Source organism: Balaenoptera physalus (genome assembly GCF_965194825.1).
Source record: "Balaenoptera physalus genome assembly, chromosome: 14".
In the NCBI taxonomy this organism is placed as follows: domain Eukaryota; kingdom Metazoa; phylum Chordata; class Mammalia; order Artiodactyla; family Balaenopteridae; genus Balaenoptera; species Balaenoptera physalus.
In genome coordinates this window covers 16,046,198-16,068,831 of record NC_138893.1, presented here as the reverse complement: position 1 = coordinate 16,068,831, position 22,634 = coordinate 16,046,198, and the positions used below count along the sequence as shown (strand labels likewise).

General features: G+C 45.2%; 1 protein-coding gene across 6 annotated transcripts in view; it reads left to right on the top strand.

Annotated features, from left to right (window-relative positions):
• Positions 1-690: 690 nt before the first annotated feature.
• Positions 691-22,634, top strand: part of RAB4A (RAB4A, member RAS oncogene family) — a 94,928-nt gene continuing 72,984 nt past the window's right edge. For 3 of the 6 annotated variants that reach the window (XR_014253442.1, XR_014253444.1, XM_082425022.1), the window contains exon 1: positions 691-963. Coding sequence is in view for 3 of the 6 variants with exons in the window: in XM_082425022.1 (XP_082281148.1) it covers positions 933-963 (31 nt within the window). In the remaining 3 variants the exon portion in view is untranslated. The remainder of the gene's footprint in view (positions 964-22,634) is intronic. The other 3 variants (XR_014253443.1, XM_082425023.1, XM_082425021.1) reach the window with 2 other exon arrangements.

Here is a 22,634-nt window from a genome sequence, read left to right as displayed (position 1 = left end):
ACGTTTATCGCTGCATTTCCAACAGAAGGGGATTCTGAATTCATTTGTGCTCCTTAAATCAAAATAGTCAACCAACGACTCCTACCCGTAGAAATGGGTCTGCGGCTGAGAGCCCAGAGATGCTTCCTGCCCAAAGGCCACATTCCCCAAAGTGAGGTGCAGAGGGGCCAACGTCTACAGTCTTTTTGGAACCGGTACGTCTTAAGCTTCTGTCAGTTTCCCCCAGACGCCAGCTCGGCCCCAGCGGCGACGGCCCCGGCAGGTCAGCCTGCCCCCCCGCCCGCAGGGCTGGCCTCCAGCTGGACACCTGGGGCCACGCACGGCCTCCTAGTTACACATTCACCCCGTCCCCGGGTTGGTCATTCCTCCAGCGCGGAGGAAGTCCTTCCCCGGCCGAGCGCCCCAGATGACGACGACCAAGCCTTTATCGAGGCGGCCAACCTGGCAAAGGGCTGCCTTCCTCGCCAGTGCGGGAATTTTGCCTCCTCTGCGCGAGAAAGGACCCCGCGGTCCCAGCCCCTGTGCCCACCCCGTCACCCCCAGGCCTGCGGACCGCCCGCCCCTCGCCGCCCCCCCACCGCGCCCCGATCCGGCTCCTCGGCGCCCATCGGCCATCCCCGCCCCGGCCTCCCCGCGCGCACGCGCGACCACAGCGGGGGCCGGGCCTCGCGCCCCTTCCCTCCTCCCCTGCCCCCTCCTCCGCGTCCCGACCGGTGGGGGGGTGGGGCCGTGCGCCTGCGCGGAGCGGACAGTCTGGCGGGGCCGCAGCCGCGGGGTGGCGGGCAGTTGCCGTGGGGACTGCGGGCCCCTCCCTCCTCCGGTCCTCTGCCCCTGGCGTTCCCTTCCGAGGCGCGGCCGACGACCGGGCTTCCCTGCCGCCGGCCCGGCGGAGCTGCAGACGGTGCCCCGCGAGAGGCGGAGCCGCTCCCAAGATGTCGCAGACGGCCATGTCCGAGACCTACGGTACGAGGCGGGCGCGCGGGCCGGGGCGCGGGGGGCGCGGGCGGGGCGGGCCGGGCCGGGGTGCCGGGGGCCCGGGCTTGCGGGCCGGGGTGGGGTGGGCGCGGGCGGCGGGGCGCCGATCCGAGTGCCGGGGCGCCGGCCGGCCGAGGGTAGCCAGTCTACGTGATCTGCTTCTCCGAGGGTCCTCTTGCTGGTTCTCCGCGTTCACGCCGGTAGGGTTTCCCTTTCTTAGTCTGATATCAGTAGTCGGGGTTTGGGAAGCCAGTTGGAGACTCGGTTCATCTGCGATATTGTCCCTAGCAAGGGATGTGAAGGACTTGAGGCGACGCCTGCAGTTGAGTGTGCTTCTCGGCTATTGCACTTTGAGCTTTCCTAGATTGGAAGTCCTTCCTTTGCACTGAAATTACAAGGACTTATCGATAGGCAAGTTCATCCATTTCTTCTTCCAGAGACTTTTCAGGCTGCGTGATGGCTATTTATAAATGTGTCTTTTTAAGACCATAAACACCTCCGAAGCACAGCCCAGTCGGCTTGATCTTTGCTTCCTCTGTAGCACCCACACCTGAAGGCACCCAACAGAGATTTTTTTTTTTAATAAACGAAAGCCTTCCCAATTCATAAACTGTGTGTTTTTGTCCTGCGTGGTAAAAATAAACAACATAGTACACTTCTGCTTTGTATCAAGGTTCATGAGGTGTTCACGAGTCTGGAATCACTCTCAGATGTGTGCATTCTCAGATTAAGTCTGATTTGGATTTTACAGTCCCAGGGAGGGGCTCAAGTTCAGAACCATTACTTCTAGGCAAATCAGTCATGTCTCTTCCGTGTGTCCTGGCATGCTGCCCCCTTTCCCATCAACAGATAGGCGTGGGCCGGCTTTATGGGCCGGCGTGGTTTCCAACACTACAAGGTACCCACCGGCACTGCTCTGCTCTCAGGGAGTTTACAGTCCGGGGGGGGGGGGATACAGTGTTAATCCAGGTATGATACTAATGAACGTTAAAAACTTCAGGCAGGCGTTCTGAAGGAATGTGGTCTCTGAAGGTATGTTAGAAAGAAACCTGAGCCAGACCCAGGCCAGGGAGGCGTTAACCAGTGCGCAAATACCCAGGCCCTGAGGGATCCAGGGTCCCTATAAGAGGAGTGTGGTTGAGGCCCCTTGGCCCCTGGGCATTTGCTCCACCTTCAGCCACTCCTGTGACTGGAACCTGCCCTGTTCTTGGTAACACTGGGAGCAGGATGGCTGTTCCTAGAAGGCGTAGGAAGTCTGACAGGACGTCCCTGGCTTGTAAGGATCAGTGTCGTGGGAGCTTCTGATGCTACAGCACCTGTCACATCCACGTGGTCTGCCTCTGTCTGTAGAGAACCACAGTCAGATTTCCTAAAGAAAAGCCATTTCTCCAGCAAGTTTTGGCTATGCTTTTGCTTTTTCTTTATTTTCAAGTGCTCCTTTCCCCACACTTCGTTTTTTCCTCTGACCCGGAGAAGGAGCACATGGGAGGGGTGGAAAGTCCAAGTAAGAAACCAAGTGGGGTTATGAGTTAGGAGGAATATGGGAAGATAGGGATTTTATTATTCAGTTGTCTCATATGAAACAATAACCTTGGTAAAATCTGGCATCTCCACTTCAGACAGAGCTCATCAAGCCTCCCAGGTTAACTGATCAGATTCTGTTCATCAGGCTTTGACCTTTAGTGTTCTTATTTCATGGTACCTTCCAAATATGTTTTTTACTTTTAACTAACTGAATTTAATCCTTCCCTCTAATAGAAGAAACGCATAGAAAATTAGTTTTAGGAAGAGCAAGTGTGGCACTTGAAAGTGCCAACCCAAAATAAGTCACCCAAAACCAAGTCCTAAGCTGTCACCTTCACTTATCATTGGTAGATTGGCACAGCATTGGTTCCCTGCTTCTGGACGTTCGCCTGTTAGGTAGCTGGTAAAGGAATGTTTGCCTAATCTTTAAACTCCTTTGTACTCTGTGCTCATTTTCTCTCTTCTGGAAAAGGAGTCTCTGTAGCTTGACAGGTATATGATGAAAAATAAAGAACCACTGCTTACCAGTATACTGTTAATGAGCTCTGTCTACCTGCCTTTTAGCTCATTAAAGCAGTATTTCACTTGCCAGTGACTGAATAGTGTTCAGTATTTTGCTGCTCTGAAAGCACCAACCGCATGAATAACATATGTTATGTAATACTTTACTTAATCTTGTAATACAACATTGAAATCTCTAACACATAGGTTTCTGGTTGAAATCCTCCCTCTGAATATCCCTAAACCGAAACAGTGTTTCGCAGACATTGTTAGATCCACAGCATTCTTTTTTTTTTTTTTAATTTTTACTTATTTATTTATTTATGGCTGCTTTGGGTCTTCGTTTCTGTGCGAGGGCTTTCTCTAGTTGCGGCGAGCGGGGGCCACTCTTCATCGCGGTGCGCGGGCCTCTCATTATCGTGGCCTCTCTTGTTGCGGAGCACAGGCTCCAGACGCGCAGGCTCAGTAGTTGTGGCTCACGCGCCTGGTTGCTCCGAAGCACGTGGGATCGTCCCAGACCAGGGCTCGAACCCGTGTCTCCTGCATTGGCAGGCAGACTCTCAACCACTGCGCCACCAGGGAAGCCCGATCCACAGCGTTCTTAACGCTCTGGCCACTTAGTATGGCTTGGGGCTTCCCAAGGAGCTCCAGATTGGCTGATCACAAATTGGCTTTAACTTCTGATACCAAGATTTGTGAGACAAAACTAACGAATCAAGTAGGTAGTATCAAGCAGTGATGTTCAGAAAGGAGCTGAGAAGCGTAAGTGGTGTAGAACAGCGGTCCCCAACCTTTTGGGCACCAGGGACCGGTTTTGTGGAAGACGACTTTTCCATGGACGAGGGGGCGGGGGATGGTTCAGGCGGTAATGCCAGTGACGGGGAGCGATGGGCAGCGTTGGATGAAGCTTTGTTTGCTTGCCGCCGCTCACTTCCTGCTGTGCGGCCCAGTTCCCAACAGGCCTCGGACGGTAAAGGTCTGCAGCCCTGGGGTTGGGGACCCCTGGTGTAGAAGATGCTAGAAATTAAAAAAAAAAATGTAAGGGCTGAGGCAGTTTGAGAGTGAGGAAAAGTCTAAGCCAAATCTCTGTACACACTGGACTTTATGCATTCTACAGTGACAACAATCTATGAAGCCAGAACACAAATTGTTGGTCATATACTAGTTTTATTATTGATACAGTATACTCAATATTTTTATTTTGTCCTCTATTTTGAAAGTATTACAGCATTTGACATATAACTTTGAGAATTATCAGGACATGTTCTTTTTAAAATGTTATCACTATAGGCTGCTGTGGGTTGAATTGTGTCCCCTAAAAGGTATGTTCAGGTCCTAAGCCCAGGCAACCTGTGGATGTGACCTTATTTGGAAATAGAGTCTTTACTGATGTAATCAGGTTCAGATGAGGTCATGTTGGATTAGGGTGAGCTCTCATTCAATGACTGGCATCCTTATAAGTTGAGAGGAATTTGACATAGACACGTGGAGGGAAAATGTAATGTAAAGACAGGCTGAAGTCGAAGTGATGTGACTACAAGCCCAGGACCACCAAGGATGGCCGGCAGCCACCAGAAGCTAGGAAGAGGCAAGGAGGGGTCCTTCCCTGGCATCCTCAGAGAGAGCCTGGCCCTGCCAGCACCTTGACTTTGGACTTCTAACCTAGAACTACGAGACTACCAAATAAGCCATCCAGTTTGTGGCATTTTGTTATAGCAGCCATAGGAAACTAATACATAGGCGTTGGTAGTCAAAATATGATTCAGGGAGAAATTCAGGCTTGATAAAGCAAAGTGGAGTGAGGAGAACATTCTAGGCAAAGGAAATAACGTCTTCAGAGTCATCTGGTTCCAATGAAGTATGAAAAAAACTTGCTGTTAGGGAAATCACCTAAATTGCCATTACTGTATTTTGCTAGACAGGGCATGTAAAAAATGTCAACAAAGGAAGCATATAACATCAGAATAAAGGACATTTCTCTAAATTGAATACATTTATTATTTTAAATGTTTGTATTTTTCTTTTTCTCACCATTGAAAATTGGTGAAAAAGAACCAACGTTTGGGGAACACTACAACCGTGGTTCTCAACTGCATGTGCCCTGAGCCCCCTGGTGTGTTAAGATGCAGATTCTGGTTTTGCATATTCACTTCTGCACCTGCCCAGCTCCCAGGCTGTGAACGCACTGTTGGTCCAAGGACCACAACTGCATATCAGGACACTATTCTCTACAATGCTTCCAGGCCCTAGAACTTTGAAAACATTGTTCTGTGGAAAATCAGAAGTTTATGAGACTTTTTCATGGTCATTTGAACTATAAAGCATTCCAATCCTTGCCTGTCATTTGCCTTTCTCTGAAGTCTCCTAAATATTTCTAGCCACATCAGTCCCTCAAGCTACATATCTTGTTTTCAACTCCCTACCTACCTATTGCGTGTGGATGGCCTAGAGGTAGCCTACCCCATGTCCCAAACCCAACTAATTACCCATTGCTATTCCCCAGGTACCCGTTTGCCTAAGAGATGATCTTTGCTCTGAATATTTTTTTGGAATGAGAAGAAAGCTGAAGTTTCTTTGATTTTTTTTTTTTTCTCCTTAACCATCCTTAGAGATTGCTCAGACTGCTGTAATAGATTTTTTTTTTCCCATTTCTAACAAATCCATTAGAATACTCGCCAGTGGAAATAGTTTGAGGGAAAACCTTTGATTCCTCTGTGTCCTGTAACACTTGTCTTTGGACGTCGCAGCTTTCTCTGCCAGTCTCATCTTGGTAATGGACTGAGTTCCATGTGTTTAAAGAAGACTTTTGCTTCTCTGTAGCTGTGAATATGAATCAAAAGCTAAACTGATGTGCAGGATACTATTGTTTAAAGGCGGATCAAGCAAGGCAGATGTAAAGGATAGGGTACTACAGCAGAACACATCAGTCAAACAAACACTGTCTGTCTACAAATTGTCTTCCTTTGTAATCCCCACCAAGCTTTCTCAACAAAAATAAGTTTACTTTGAGAGAGATTTGGCCAATAAATAAGTCCCCGATGATGACGGATGTGATACCTGGGGGAACCAAGCTTGATTGCTCTGCCACAGCTAGATGCAACCCTACACTACTCAGAACAGTAACTGCGTATATGACAACACTTGGTGACCTTGGCCTTCTACTTCTTTCTATTTCTCGTATATGCTGTGTTTTGGGCAGTTAAGAAGTCTTAAAAAGCAGCTAATAGTTAGAAATGGGGGGGAGGGACACCATTCATAAAGTGCTGATACTTTATGAATGAGACGATGTGTTTTAGAGGGAGGTTTACCATTTTTCAAATGTGAATTTTTAATCTTCCAGAAGAGACTGCGGACTTAAAATCACAGCGTCTTTCCCTGCTTTGCTGTGATTTAAAATGTCGCTACGTGCCCCGTGCTCGCTTCGCCACAGGAGGTTCTCTGGTTCACTTGCTTACCCTGGGTACGACAGGAGTCCTCACAGTAAACACCCGGCTTTGCTGCCTGCGGGGACTCGCAGGTCTGTTTTGCAATTCAGTCAGCTCTTGATGGTGGCAAAGCACACCTCTTTCAAGACTAGACCGCAAGCTCTTCGAAAGCAGGGCACTGCTTGCATGACTTTCTGTCCCCCATGCCGTGACCAGCCCCTGGACAGCCGTCAGGGAACGCTGAACGAGCCTTCACTTTGATTCCACTGGGGAGGTGGTATATTTTCCTCTCAGTTACAGGATGTGAAACAAAACGCCAGGGTGAATAGAAAAGCTGACTGGAAGATGTCGTTTAGTTCTTTTCTTTATGGTAGAAGTCTACCAGTTTTTTACACTGTACGTACTATAAATGCAATTCTAATTAAAACCTCTCCAAAGAGGTCACACAGGCATCCGTTTTGAGAATGGACTTCCCTTGGGAAGTCACATCTGAAACCAGCTCCCAGCGGTTGGAGCTGAGGGCTGCAGAGGCACCATTGCTTTGCTTCTGGGGCAGCAGCCCCTGACCGCTGCCCAGCTGAACGTAACTGCACCTGCAGAGAGAACATGATGGACATACGGCAGCTGGCCGGCCTGCAGGTACGAGAGTCCAGAGGCAGGCCTTAGTGTGTCCATCAGGCACTTCAGGGAGGTTGGCACCCTGCCCTGGGGCCTGGGGCACCCGGGCAGACTTCTCCCCACCCTGGGGACAGACACCAGGTGACCGGAATCTGTGTTCACCAAACATTCAAATGCCCGGCAGTTGGTAGTTATTAAATACATTCGAGGAATGCACTCACCTGGTTCTAAATCCATGTTTACTGAACCACCTTCTGATTATAAATTGACTCTATGTGATCAAAAATAAAATTTTTTAGAAATTATGCTTAAAAGAAAATTTCTGTTCAATAGATAATAGATTGTTAGCTCTTTTGGTCATTTTCTCAGGTGGAAGGTTTCCAACTGCAAGTGGCATAGGTAATATGAAAATGTATTTTTTTTTTCATTTTAGAGTACTTTATTCAAGTATTGGTCTGTTGGAATTCATTCTAGTGCACTCCTCTTGTTGCGTTTGAACATGTATTCTTGAAAATAGCTGTAGATGAGGTTTCAGGGCTGGTTGATTCAGAAGCTCAGCCATGTCAGCAAGGACCTAAATTTTTAACATCTCTCTCCTCTGGCTGTATTATCCTCGTCCCCTGAGTCATAAAACGGCTACTCTTTGTAATCTGGGTACCCTTCCTTGTTTACATCCATAGAAAAGAGGAGTGCTTTCCCATGTTTATGAAATAAAGTCCATCATCCCCATCTTATTGGGCCAAGTTAGGTCAAGTGCCTGCCCTGGACCAGTTACAGGCAGGGTAATGCCTTGCTCTCTTTAGCTGAAACCTGTGTTTCTAATCCAGTCTCAGGAAGGGAGGAGGGGCCTGGGAATCAGTTTATAAAAACAGCGCCTGTCCTGGAGTTCTCGGGTCCTGTTTCCCGAGGTTACTGTGGCTCCTTGGGGGAAGGCTGTTAGGCGGACAACGTCTACCACAGCAGTGCCTCCTGGTCTCCAAAAAATGTCAGCCGCGGTTCAGTTTGAACTTGTTTCTTCCAGTTAGTGATCTTCCTGAAGTAGAGGGCAGACTTAGATGTCCCTTCTCCAATGGGGAGGACGCAGCAGAGTTGTGGAAAGAGCGCGGACCTCCGCCGTGGGTGAGCACAGATGGGAATCCCTGATCTTCTTAGGAAGAGCGAAATTTCTCTTGTTATTTTGCAGACACAATATACTTGCCTTTGACCTTAGTTCTCATTGTCTTTGTGAAGCTGATAAAAATATTTGGTGTTTTGAAGACTAACATTTACCTTCAGAACCACTTTGACTGCACTAATTCTTTGGGCGGGGAATGGAAGTCAATTATTTGGTGGCCATTGCTATTTCCCCACTTTTCATAAATTAGCACCTTGAGTAATTTTGTCATAAATTGGTACATAAACTAGGATACTATACCTGTCACATACCTTTATAAGAATGAAGTCCTTACTTTGGATTGTCTTTTTAATATTAAAATCCGTAGGGACCTTCATAGTCTAGACATTGATAAAACTTTGTTGGTAAAATTGATATTAAAGTGTGTTCTGTTATTACATAAATAAGTTCAATAAATGTTCACAACTACGAAAGCATTATGAGTTAAAAGTGACCTTCTCTGTATTTCTTCTGGTGTGTATCATTTAGTAACAAAGTTAATTTTCCCTAGTTACATTTCCCAAGAACAGTGTTATTTCTAGCTGTTACGTGACTATTATTTCTAGCTGTTATGTGACTAAAGATGCTTTCAGGTCAATATCCTTGAATGAGATTCTTCTGGTATTGACCTATTACTCTGTTTCCATTGTACCAGGAAATCTTTCCTTATTGAGAAACCATTGGTGTGTCAACCTGAATTATAACCCTAATTTCTAGATGAAGGGTGAAGTTAGAATAATCTGCACAAGGTGCTTTGTATCCAGTGTCTAATCCTCACCAGGACAGGGTAAGGTAAACACTGGGACACACTTCCGGGTGAGGAAACTCTCTGAGAGGCTAGGTATCTGCTCAGGGTCCCGGAGCTAGGGTGGTGGGGCTGGCATTTGAGCTCATTCTCAAGGGTAATCAAGTCCTTACTCTCCTTTCCTTTCCCGAACAGAAATCTTTCTCCTCCATATAGGCTCTGATCAGTGATGACCCCCTGGATCTCATTGTCTAGTGCATGTGCTAGACAAACACTGGATGTTTGATACGAGTCAGAATCTCTCTCTAACTCAGGACACAACTGGGAGGTGGGCTCTGAAGCCTGTACCTTCTCAACGAATGCCAGAGACCTTTCCCATTCACATGGGGTGCTTTCATTTCTGTGTAATCTCTAAAATTGCAGATACTCTTATGGTACTCGAAGCTTGCTCCAAAGTTGTAGTTCAGAAAGACACGTTTTCTGTATGAATCCTCAAATACAAAAATAACTGTTCAACTTTTCTCTTTTTATTACCCTAGTTGGAGTGTTCTCTGCAACATTTTGGCAAACAGCTTGCCCTTAGTTCTTCATATAATTTTATCCTCTCGTATACCTCAATCAGATTTAACATTCTACTCTTTAAAGTATCCAAACTTGTTTCCTGGTTAAGGATCATTGTTTTTTTATTAGTTCTCTTCATTTCTGTCTGCTTCACTGGCCGCCAACTTCCTTTTCTGGGCAGTTTCTACTTTAGGAGAAGAATTCCTCTTCTTTTTTTTCTTTTTCATGTTATTACATCAAGTAGGTATCACCTAAGAACTTGCAGTTTTGATGCTGGCTCGCTGGCCAGGCTCACTCACCTGCTAAGGAAGCTCAGGCCCCCGGTGGGTCTGACCCGCACGAGCGTGTCCGCACCATCTCAGAGCCTGTCCGTGACCTTGAGCAGCCCTTGGGGCCTGTGCCGGGAATGTTAAACCCACGATGTCACAGCTCCTCTCTGCCGTCATTCAACTCAGGCTCAGGAGAAGCCCCAGCGCCGCTGCCAGCAGCCAGGCTGCTCGCCGTCTGTCCCGCCGCCATCCGTAGGTCACCGCTCTCCTGCCACCCAGACCGGCCACCTCGCCTAAGCCAGCACTCCACCAAGGGTTTTGCTGCTTGATTCCCCCTGCCCAGTAAACCAGAACTTTTATTTTTGGAAGTACTACAGGTCACCCGATGTTCTGCGTGGTACTGTGTCCTCCCTGTTGCTGTTCCCTGGTGTCCTTGGGGCTGTTCCTTACCCCCCAGGGTCCCCTGGGCTAGGGTCCCGCTCTCTCCTACAGCTCCTCGCCCACCCTGGGCGACGGCAGGGTCCCCGCTTGGATTCTCAGTGCCTCGATGTCGTTGCCTGTCCCCTTCTCCTCCTTCTCTTCTGCCCCCACTCTGTGGCCCTCCCGTCCCCGGCTGCTCTCTGGACGTGGCCGCATGCCCCGTCCCGATCACCCTCCCCCGCTCGTCCCCTCAGGAGCTCCGGGCGCCCGGCCCCTCCAGCCCCTTCTGTTTGGGCGATGAGGGGCTCCTTCTCTAGCTGTGCCGCGCACGGCCTTTCCTTCGCCTCTTCCTTCCTCAGCTGCACTCGCCCTGTGACCCCGGCCCTGGCTCCCCACCATCTGCCCTGCCCGCGGCCCTGCGGACAAAGCTCTTCTCCGACCGAGATCTCTGTAGACGGATGGCCTGTGCATCCGGCCGGGTGCGCGGGGTGCCTGGCCGCCCTTCCCTCTCTCCTGGCCGCCTCGCTTTTCCTCTGCATCTGCTGGGTTAGCCCTTCATTGATCTCAAGCCCTAAGCTCTCCTCCACTAGGTGACAGGAAGGGAAAGGTGCCGTGCTACGGAGACTGCCTGCCTTCCCGCCCCTTCTCCAGCCTGTCTTCACCTCCACGCCTCACCTTAGCCCTGGTCCTGCTGTCTCAAGAACGGAGGTCTCTATCGCTGCGGAGACTGAGCCCTGCCTCCTGCCTCACACCTCGTCTCTCAAGTCTTAGGGACGTGTGTCACCAGTCATCCCTTTTCTACTGGTCACTTCCCACCTGCTGACATCCACGCTGCACTCTCCCCTCACTGACCTGGCCCTTCTTTCCATCCCAGCCAGGCTTCTGGCCAGAGCTGCCAGGGCTTTTTATCTGCAGCCTCTCACATCCCCTGTCCTTCAGCAGCCCACCCTCGCCCCCAGCTCCAGTGACCTGGTTCACCGCGGGGTGCTGGGGGTTGACCTTACTGAGCTTCCGTTCACAGTCAGCACTTAGAGGAACCACCTCCCCAGATCTCCACGGTCGTGGGCATTTGAAGTGCGATCCCTGGATCTGCGCCCACAACGTGGACACGTCCTCAGAACCTTCAGGCTTTCTTACCTCAGTTGTTGGTGTCACTGACCAGCTGGTCCCTAAGCCGGAAACCCAGGACCCCTTCTCAGATGACCCGCTGTCCCAGCGCCGTTTCTGCCAGGACGTGGAATACATGGAATGAATCCTGCAGTCAAGGCCGTCATCCACCTTTGCTTCCTTTCTGACCTCTGGAAACCTTAAAAGCAGAACCAGTGCTTGGCGAAACGAGGAAGGCGGAGGTCATCTGGTCTACCCAGCGTGACTTACTTTTCTTGAAGGCTGCAGGTCAGCGGTGCAGCAGATGTGCGGCGCTCTTAGTGCCGCTTTCTGGCCTGGTGCCCGGTTCCCCATCACTCGTTACTGTGCCTGTAGCCACAGTCACACTGTAGCATGTGCTACCGATCTGCTACGGTCCGGGAAATTGGAGGTTGCTTGAAATGAGTGTAAAAACAAGTCAGTAGGTTCCAAATGAGGTTTCCCCCATGGAGCTAATCCTTTGACTTTGTGTTAGCTGCTTCAGTGGAGGCCATTTTTTCCTGATCCAATTTTGTCCGTGTTCCTCAATGACTGACTTTTGCCCAAGACTGGTTTCTAATTATTCAGTACCTTTCCTGTTATCTCATTTAACATTTCTCATGCAAAATTAAAAATATATTAGCAGCGTATATCCCTTTTAGGTTTTCTATTTTGGGATATGATCTTTCCCCCACCCTCAAGCTTAGCTCATTCTGAGGAAACCCTCATAGTGATCATAAATTGGATGCAAAAAATTTCTTTGTGATTTTGAGCAAAGTGACATCCACTGTAATAAAACAACATCAAATCCAATTGAAGTAGACATAATTATTTAGCTCACAATTAGTTATCTTATACAACCTAACAATGTGCCCTACACATCCCTCCATAAATTACTGTGTAACATGCCTAGTTACCTGCTCCTGGTATGCCTTTTTTGTAGCTGTTAAGCACTGTACACTTGTCATATAAAACATACATGATATGCAATGTGTATGTCATCCAACTTCCAGCAAGGAAAGCGGGGGAAAAAACAAACAAACCACAGATCATAAAAACAAAAGAAATCAGTCAAGCCAGCAAGCGCACTTTGTACCAAACCCATGGATATGGGCCTCGTGAGTGAAAGCCTCACTGCTGTGAAAAACCAGCCAACCTCCCGCCCCGAGGAGAGAGTGCCAGGCTTTGTAGATGATGCCACTCAGCTCCGAGGAAGCCTGTGAAACCCAGATCCCCTCGTCAACAGGAGGAGTTTAACAGAAACTCTTCGTAAGTTGGATCCTTGTCACCTACAGGGAATAAGTCATTGCCGGTTGTGGTGCTTGGTCGTGTTTGTGTCAACCAAACACATGTATCTCCAGACGGAAAATAACAGGACACAGAGCCTCGCATCTCACCTGCCGGTCCCTCTCTCTGGGTACCACGTCCTCCTTGAAGCACACCCTTCAGTGGTCCTTTCAGCGTGGGATGTGCAGAGTCAACTTACAGAGTCGCTGTCTGACAATAAATACCACCTATTCTTTTATTTTTTTATAGAACTTTTTATTTTGAGATCATGATAGAGTCATAGGTTTAAGAAAAAATAGAGATCTCACGGACCCTTTCCCCTGTTGCCCGCGGTGGGAACATTGCAAAACGGTCGTAAGATAACCAGGATTTTGATGTTGCCTTGGCTACCGATACAGATCACTCCTATCGGCACAAAGATCTCTCCTGCACCCTTTAAAGGCACATACTCTTCCTCCTTGCTCCCACCCCTCCCTAGGCCCTGGCAGCCGCTCATCTGTTCATCTGTTTCAGGACTGTTCTGGAAGTGGCATCATGCAGTGTGTAATCTTTTGGGATTGACTTTTTCACACAGCATAATTCTCTGGGGATCCATCCAGCTTATCGCATGTGTGAACGGTTCACTCCTTTTTATTGCTGAGTACTGTTCCTTGGTCTGAATGTACTAATTTGTTTAACCAGTCACCTGTTGAAGAACATCTGGGTTCTTTCCAGTTTTTAGCGATTACAAATAAAGCTGCTACAAACATTCACGTACAGGGTTTTGTGTGAGCGTAAGTCTTCATTTTTCTGGGATAAATGCCTGGAAGTGCAGTTGCTGAGTCATCTCGTGGTTGCTTGTTTAGTTTTTTTGAGAAACTGTCAAGCTATTTTCCAGTTCACTGTACCATTTTATATTTCTACCAGCAATGTATGAGTGATCTAGTTTCCGCACATTCCTGGCCAGCATTTGGTGTTGTCACTACTTTTTATTTTAGCCTTTCTGTTAATGTGTAGTGATACCTTATTATGATTTTATTTACATTTTTCTAATTATTGGCTAATGACAAACATATTTTCATGTGTTTATTTGCCATTTGTATATCCTTTTCAGTGAAATGCCTCTTCATGTCTTATGCCCATTTTCTAATTGGGTTGTTTGATTTTTTAATTAATTAATTATTGAATTATAGTTGATTTACAATATTGTATTAGTTTCAGGTGTATAGAAAAGTGATTCATTTATATATTTTTTCAGATTCTTTTCCATTATATGTTATTACAAGATATTGAATATAGTTCCCTGTGCTATAGAGTAAATCCTTGTGGCTTATCTATTTTACGTATGGTAGTTTGTATCTGTTAAGCCCAACCTCCTAATTTATCCCTCCCCTCCCCTTTCCCCTTTGGTAACCATAAGTTTGTTTCCTATGTCTGTGAGCCTGTTTCTGTTTTGTATATAGATTCATTTGTACTGTTCTTTAGGTTCCACATCCAAGTGATATCACAATAATATTTGTCTGATTTACTTCACTAAGTGTAATATTCTCTATGTTGCTGCAAATGGCAATATTTCATTCTTTTTTATGGCTGAGGCATATTCTATTGTACATATATACCACATCTTCTTAATCCAGTTGTCTGTTGATGGGCACTTGGGTTGCTTCCATATCACGGCTATTGTACATAATGCTTCCATGAACATTGGGGGGCATGTATCTTTTCAAATTAGAGTTTTTTTGTCTTTTCTGGATATATACCCAGGAGTGGGATTGCTGGATCATATGGTAGCCCTATTTTTAGTTTTTGAGGAACCCCCATACTTTTTTCCATAGTGGCTGCACAGATTTACATTCCCATCAACAGTGTAAGAGGGTTCCATTTTCTCCACACCCCCTCCAGTATTTGTTATTTGTAGACTTTTTTTTTAACATCTTTATTGGAGTATAATTGCTTTACAATGGTGTATTTCTGCTTTATAACAAAGTGAATCAGTTATACATATACATATGTCCCCATATCTCTTCCCTCTTGCATCTCCCTCCCTCCCACCCTCCCTATCCCACCCCTCTAGGTGGTCACAAAGCACGGAGCTGATCTCCCTGTGCTATGCGGCTGCTTCCCACTAGCTATCTATTTTACATTTGGTAGTGTATATATGTCCATGACACTCTCTCACCCTGTCACATCTCCCCCCTCCCCCTCCCCATATCCTCAAGTCCATTCTCTAGAAGGTCTGTGTCTTTATTCCCATCTTGCCACTAGGTTCTTCATGGCCTTTTTTTTTTTTCCTTAGATTCCATATATATGTGTTAGCATACTGTATTTGTTTTTCTCTTTCTGACTTACTTCACTCTGTATGACAGACTCTAACTCCATCCACCTCATTACAAATACCTCCATTTCATTTCTTTTTATGGCTGAGTAATATTCCATTGTATATATGTGCCACCTCTTCTTTATCCATTCATCCGATGATGGACACTTAGGTTGCTTCCATGTCCTGGTTATTGTAAATAGAGCTGCAATGAACATTTTGGTACATGACTCTTTTTGAACTATGGTTTTCTCAGGGTATATGCCCAGTAGTGGGATTGCTGGGTCGTATGGTAGTTCTGTTTGTAGTTTTTTAAGGAACCTCCATACTGTTCTCCATAGTGGCTGTATCAATTTACATTCCCACCAACAGTGCAAGAGGGTTCCCTTTTCTCCACACCCTCTCCAGCATTTATTGTTTGTAGATTTTTTGATGATGGCCATTCTGACCGGTGTGAGATGATATCTCATTGTACTTTTGATTTGCATTTCTCTAATGATTAATGATGTTGAGCATTCTTTCATGCGTTTGTTGGCAGTCTGTATATCTTCTTTGGAGAAATGTCTATTTAGGTCTTCTGCCCATTTTTTGATTCAGTTGTTTGTTTTTTTTGATATTGAGCTGCATGAGTTGCTTTTACGTTTTGGAGATTAATCCTTTGTCAGTTGCTTCATTTGCAAATATTTTCTCCCATTCTGAGGGTTGTCTTTTCGTCTTGTTTATGGTTTCCTTTGCTGTGCAAAAGCTTTTAAGTTTCATTAGGTCCCATTTGTTTATTTTTGTTTTTATTTCCATTTCTCTAGGAGGTGGGTCAAAAAGGATCTTGCTGTGATTTATATCGTAGAGTGCTCTGCCTATGTTTTCCTCTAAGAGTTTGATGGTGTCTGGCCTTACATTTACGTCTTTAATCCATTTTGAGTTTATTTTTGTGTATGGTGTCAGGGAGTGTTCTAATTTCATTCTTTTACATGTAGCTGTCCAGTTTTCCCAGCACCACTTATTGAAGAGGCTGTCTTTTCTCCACTGTATATTCTTGCCTCCTTTATCAAAGATAAGGTGTCCATATGTGTGTGGGTTTATCTCTGGGCTTTCTATCCTGTTCCATTGATCTATATTTCTGTTTTTGTGCCAGTACCATACTGTCTTGATTACTGCAGCTTTGTAGTATAGTCTGAAGTCAGGGAGCCTGATTCCTCCAGCTCCATTTTTCTTTCTCAAGGTTGCTTTGGCTATTCAGGGTCTTTTGTGTTTCCATACAAATTGTGAAATTTTTTGTTCTAGTTCTGTGAAAAATGCCAGTGGTAGTTTGATAGGGAGTGCATTGGATCTGTAGATTGCTTTGGGTAGTAGAGTCATTTTCACAATGTTGATTCTTCCAATCCAAGAACATGGTATATCTCTCCATCCATTTGTATCATCTTTAATTTCTTTCATCAGTGTCTTATAATTTTCTGCATACAGGTCTTTTGTCTCCTTAGGTAGATTTATTCCTAGATATTTTATTCTTTTTGTTGCAATGGTAAATGGGAGTGTTTTCTTAACTTCACTTTCAGATTTTTCATCATTAGTGTATAGGAATGCAAGAGATTTCTGTGCATTAATTTTGTATCCTGCTACTTTACCAAATTCATTGATCAGCTCTAGTAGTTTTCTGGTAGCATCTGTAGGATTCTCTATGTATATTATCATGTCATCTGCAAACAGTGACAGCTTTACTTCTTCTTTTCCAATTTGGATTCCTTTTATTTCTTTTTCTTCTCTGATTGCTGTGGCTAAAACTTCCAAAACTATGTTGAATAATAGTGGTGAGAGTGGGCAACCTTGTCTTGTTCCTGATCTTAGTGGAAATGGTTTCAGTTTTTCACCATTGAGGACGATGTTGGCTGTGGGTTTGTCATATATGGCCTTTATTATGTTGAGGAAAGTTCCCTCTATGCCCGCTTTCTGGAGGGTTTTTATCATGAATGGGTGTTGAATTTTGTCAAAAGCTTTCTCTGCATCTATTGAGATGATCATATGGTTTTTATTCATCAATTTGTTAATATGGTGTATCACTTTGATTGATTTGCGTATATTGAAGAATCCTTGCATTCCTGGGATAAACCCCCCTTGATCATAGTGTATGATCCTTTTAATGTGCTGTTGGATTCTGTTTGCTAGTATTTTGTTGAGGATTTTTGCATCTGTGTTCATCAGTGATATTGGTCTGTAGTTTTCTTTCTTTGTGACATCTTTGTCTGGTTTTGGTATCAGAGTGGTGGTGGCCTCGTAGAATGAGTTTGGGAGTGTTCCTCCCTCTGCTATATTTTGGAAGAGTTTGAGAAGGATAGGTGTTAGCTCTTCTCTAAATGTTTGATAGAATTCGCCTGTGAAGCCATCTGGTCCTGGGCTTTTGTTTGTTGGAAGATTTTTAATCACAGTTTCAGTTTCAGTGCTTGTGATTGGTCTGTTCATATTTTCTATTTCTTCCTGGTTCAGTCTCGGAAGGTTCTGCATTTCTAAGAATTTGTCCATTTCTTCCAGGTTGTCCATTTTATTGGCATATAGTTGTTTGTAGTAATCTCTCATGATCCTTTGTATTTCTGCAGTGTCAGTGGTTACTTCTCCTTTTTCATTTCTAATTCTATTGATTTGAGTCTTCTCCCTTTTTTTCTTGATAAGTCTGGCTAATAGTTTATCAATTTTGTTTATCTTCTCAAAGAACCAGCTTTTAGTTTTATTGATCTTTGCTATCGTTTCCTTCATTTCTTTTTCATTTATTTCTGATTTGATCTTCATGATTTCTTTCCTTCTGCTAACTTTGGGGTTTTTTTGTTCTTCTTTCTCTAATTGCTTTAGGTGTAAGGTTAGGTTGTTTATTTGAGATGTTTCTTGTTTCTTAAGGTAGGATTGTATTGCTATAAACTTAGAACTGCTTTTGCTGCATCCCATAGGTTTTGGGTCGTCGTGTTTTCATTGTCATTTGTTTCTAGATATTTTTTGATTTCCTCTTTGATTGCTTCAGTGATCTCTTGGTTATTGAGTAGTGTGTTGTTTAGCCTCCATGTGTTTGTATTCCTTACAGATTTTTCCCTGTAATTGATATCTAATCTCATAGTGTTGTGGTCAGAAAAGATACTTGATACGATTTCAATTTTCTTAAATTTACCAAGGCTTGATTTGTGACCCAAGATATGATCTATCCTGGAGAACGTTCCATGAGCACTTGAGAAGAATGTGTATTCTGTTGTTTTTGGATGGAATGTCCTATAAATATCAATTAAGTCCATCTTGTTTAATGTATCATTTAAAGCTTGTGTTTCCTTATTTATTTTCATTTTGGATGATGTGTCCATTGGTGAAAGTGGGGTGTTAAAGTCTCCTACTATGATTGTGTTACTGCCGATTTCCCCCTTTATGGCTGTTAGTATTTGCCTTATGTATTGAGGTGCTCCTATGTTGGGTGCATAAATATTTACAATTGTTATATCTTCTTCTTGGATTGGTCCCTTGATCATTATGTAGTGTCCTTCTTTGTCTCCTGTTTGTTGAGGATTTTTGCATCTATGTTCGTCAGTGATATTGGTCTGTAGTTTTCTTTCTTTGTGACATCTTTGTCTGGTTTTGGTATCAGAGTGATGGTGAGTTGTTTGAACTTTTTTATTCTAGTCTTTGTTTTAAAGACTATTTTGTCTGATATGAGAATTGCTACTCCAGCTTTCTTTTGATCTCCATTTGCATGGAATATCTTTTTCCATCCCCTCACTTTCAGTCTGTGTGTGTCCCTAGGTCTGAAGTGAGTCTCTTGTAGACAGCATATATACGGGTCTTGTTTCTGTGTCCATTCAGCCAGTCTATGTCTTTTGGTTGGAGCATTTAATCCTTTTACATTTAAGGTAATTATCGATATGTATGTTCCTATTACCATTTTCTTAATTGTTTTGGGTTTATTATTGTAGGTCTTTTCCTTCTCTTGTGTTTCCTGCCTAGAGAAGTTCCTTTAGCATTTGTTGTAAAGCTGGTTTGGTGGTGCTGAATTCCCTTAGCTTTTGCTTGTCTGTAAAGGTTTTAATTTCTCTGTCAAATCTGAATGAGATCCTTGCTGGGTAGAGTAATCTTGGTTGTAGGTTTTTCTCCTTCATCACTTTAAATATGTCCTGCCACTCCCTTCTGGCTTGCAGAGTTTCTGCTGAAAGATCAGCTGTTTACCTTATGGGGATTCCCTTATGTGTTATGTGTTGTTTTTCCCTTGCTGCTTTTAATATTTGTTCTTTGTATTTAATTTTTGATAGTTTGATTAATATGTGTCTTGGCGTGTTTCTCCTTGGATTTATCCTGTATGGGACTCTCTGTGCTTCCTGGACTTGATTAACTATTTCCTTTCCCATATTAGGGAAGTTTTCAAATATAATCTCTTCAAATATTTTCTCAGTCCCTTTCTTTTTCTCTTCTTCTTCTGGGACCCCTATAATTCGAATGTTGGTGGGTTTAATGTTGTCCCAGAGGTGTCTGAGACTGTCCTCAGTTCTTTTCATTCTTCTTTCTTTATTCTGCTCTGCAGTAGTTATTTCCACTATTTTATCTTCCAGGTACTTATCCGTTCTTCTGCCTTAGTTATTCTCCTATTGATCCCTTCTAGAGAATTTTTAATTTCATTTATTGTGTTGTTCATCACTGTCTGTTTGCTCTTTAGTTCTTCTAGGTCCTTGTTAAACGTTCCTTGTATTTTCTCCATTCTATTTCCACGATTTTGGATCATCTTTACTATCATTATTCTGAATTCTTTTTCAGGTAGACTGCCTATTTCCTCGTCATTTGTTTGGTCTAGTGGGTTTTTGCCTTGCTCCTTCATCTGCTGTGTTTCTCTGTCTTCTCATTTTGCTTAACTTACTGTGTTTGGGATCTCCTTTTCACAGGCTGCAGGTTAGTAGTTCCCTTTGTTTTTGGTGTCTGCCCCTAGTGTTTAAGGTTGGTTCAGTGGGTTGTGTAGGCTTCCTGGTGGAGGGGACTAGTGCCTGTGTTCTGGTGGATGAGGCTGGATCTTGTCTTTCTGGTTGGCAGGTCCACGTCTGGTGGTGTGTTTTGGGGTGTCTGTGGCCTTATTATGATTTTAGGCAGCCTCTCTGCTAATGCATGGGGCTGTGTTCCTGTCTTGCTAGTTGTTTGGCATGGGGTGTCCAGCACTGTAGCTTGCTGGTCATTGAGTGGAGCTGGGTCTTGGCATTGAGATGGAGATCTCTGGGAGATTTTTCTTGTTTGGTATTACGTGGAGCTGGGAGGTCTCTCGTGGACCAATGTCCTGAACTTGGCTCTCCCACCTCAGAGGCACAGCCCTGACACCTGGCTGGAGCACCAAGAGCCTGTCATCCACACAGCTCACAATAAAAGGGAGAAAAAAAAGAAAGAAAAAAAGAAAGAGGATAAAATAAAATAAAATTAAGTAAAATAAAATAAAATAATTAAAATAAAATATAACTATTAGGAAAAAAAATTTTTTTAAGTAATAAAAAAAAAACGGATGGACAGAACTCTAGGACAAATGGTAAAAGCAAAGTTATACAGACAAAATCTCACACAGAAGCATACACATACACACTCACAAAAAGAGGAAAAGGGGAAAAAATAATATATCTTGCTCCCAAAGTCCACCTCCTCAATGTGGGATGATTCATTGTCTATTCAGGTGTTCCACAGCAGCAGGGTATATCAAGTTGTTTGTGGAGCTTTAATCCGCTGCTCCTGAGGCTGCTGGGAGAAATTTTCCTTTCTCTTCTTTGTTCGCACAGCTCCCGGGGTTCAGCTTTGGATTTGGACCCGCCTCTGCGTGTAGGTCGCCTGAGGGCATCTGTTCTTCGCTCACACAGGACGGGGTTAAAGGAGCAGCTGCTTCGGGGGCTCTGGCTTACTCAGGCGGGGGGAGGGAGTGGTACGGAGGAGGCGGGGCGAGCCTGCGGCGGCAGAGGCGTCGTGACGTTGCAGCAGCCTCAGGCGTGCAGTGTGTTCTCCCGGGGAAGTTGTCCCCAGATCACGGGACCCTGGCGGTGGCGGGCTGCACAGGCTCCCGGGAGGGGCGGTGTGGAGAGTGACCTGTGCTCGCACACAGGCTTCTTGGTGGCGGCAGCAGCAGCCTTAGCATCCCATGCCCGTCTCTGGGGTCCGCGCTGATAGCCGCGGCTCACGCCCGTTTCTGGAGCTCATTTAGGGGGCGCTCTGGTACCCTCTCCTCGCGCACCCTGAAACAATGGTCTCTTGCCTGTTCGGCAGATCCAGACTTTTGCCGGACTCCCTCCCGGCTAGCTGTGGCGTACTAGCTCCTTCAGGCTGTGTTCACGCCGCCAACCCCAGTCCTCGCCCTGCGATCCGACCAAAGCCCGAGCCTCAGCTCCCAGCCCCTGCACGCCCGGCGGGTGAGCAGAGAAGCCTCGCGGGCTGGTGAGCGCTGCTCGGCGCCGAGCCTCTGTGCGGGAACCTCTCCGCTTTGCCCTCCGCACCCCTGTGGCTGTGCTCTTCTCCGCGGCTGCGAAGCTCCCCCCTCCGCTCCCCCGCAGTCTCCGCCCGCAAAGGGGCTTCCTAGTGCGTGGACACCTTTCCTCCTTTACAGCTCCCTCCCGCTGGTGCAGGTCCCGTCCCTATTCTTTTGTCTCTGTTATTTCTTTTTTCTTTTGCCCTACCCAGGTACGTGGGGAGTTTCTTGCCTTGTGGGAGGTCTGAGGTCTTCTGCTAGCGTTCAGTAGGTGTTCTGTAGGTTTTGTTCCACATGTAGATGTATTTCTGATGTATTTGTTGGGAGGAAGGTGATCTCCACGTCTTACTCTTCTGCCATCTTGAAGCTCCTCCTGTAGACTTTTTGATGATGGCCATTCTGACCAGTGTGAGGTGGTGGTACCTCATTGTGGTTTTGATTTGCATTTTCCTGATGATCAGTGATGCTGAGCATCTTTGCATGTGCCTGTTGGCCGTCTGTATGGCTTCTTTGGAGAAACGTCTATCTAGATCTTCCACCCATTTTTTGATTGGGGTTTTTGTTTTTTTGATATTAAGCTACATGAGCTGTTTGTGTATTTTAGAGATTAACCCCTTGTTTGTCTCATTGTTTGCAAATATTTTCTCTCAGTCTGTAGGTTATCTTTTCATTTCATTGATGGTTTCCCTTGCTGTGCAAAAGCTTTTAAGATAGATTAGGTCCCATTTGTTTATTTTTGCTTTTATTTCTTATTTCTAAGAAAATATTGCAACCATTTTTGTCCAAGAATGTCTTGCCTATGTTCTCGTCTAGGAGTTTTATGGTATCATGTTTTATATTTAGGTCTTTAAACCATTTTGAGTTTATTTTTGTATATGGTGTGAGGCAGTGTTCTGATTTCCTTTACATGTAGTTGTCCAGCTTTCTCAACCCCACTTGTTGAAGACACTGTGTTTTCTCTACTGTATTATCTTGTCTCCTTTGTCATAGATTTATTGACTGTGGGTTTATTTCTGGGCTCTCTGTTCTATTCCATTGGGCTATATGTCTGTTTTTGTGCCAATACCACAGTTTTGATTACTATAGCTTTATAGTATAGTCTGACGTCTGGAAGGGTTATGCCTCCAGCTTTGTTCTTTTTCCTCGGGATTGCTTTGGCAATTATGGGTCTTTTTTGGTTCCATATAAATCTCAGGATTGTTGTTCTTGGTCTGTGAAAAATGTCATGGGTATTTGATAGGGATTGCTCTAAATTTGTAGATTGCTTTGGGTGGTATGGACATTTTGACAATA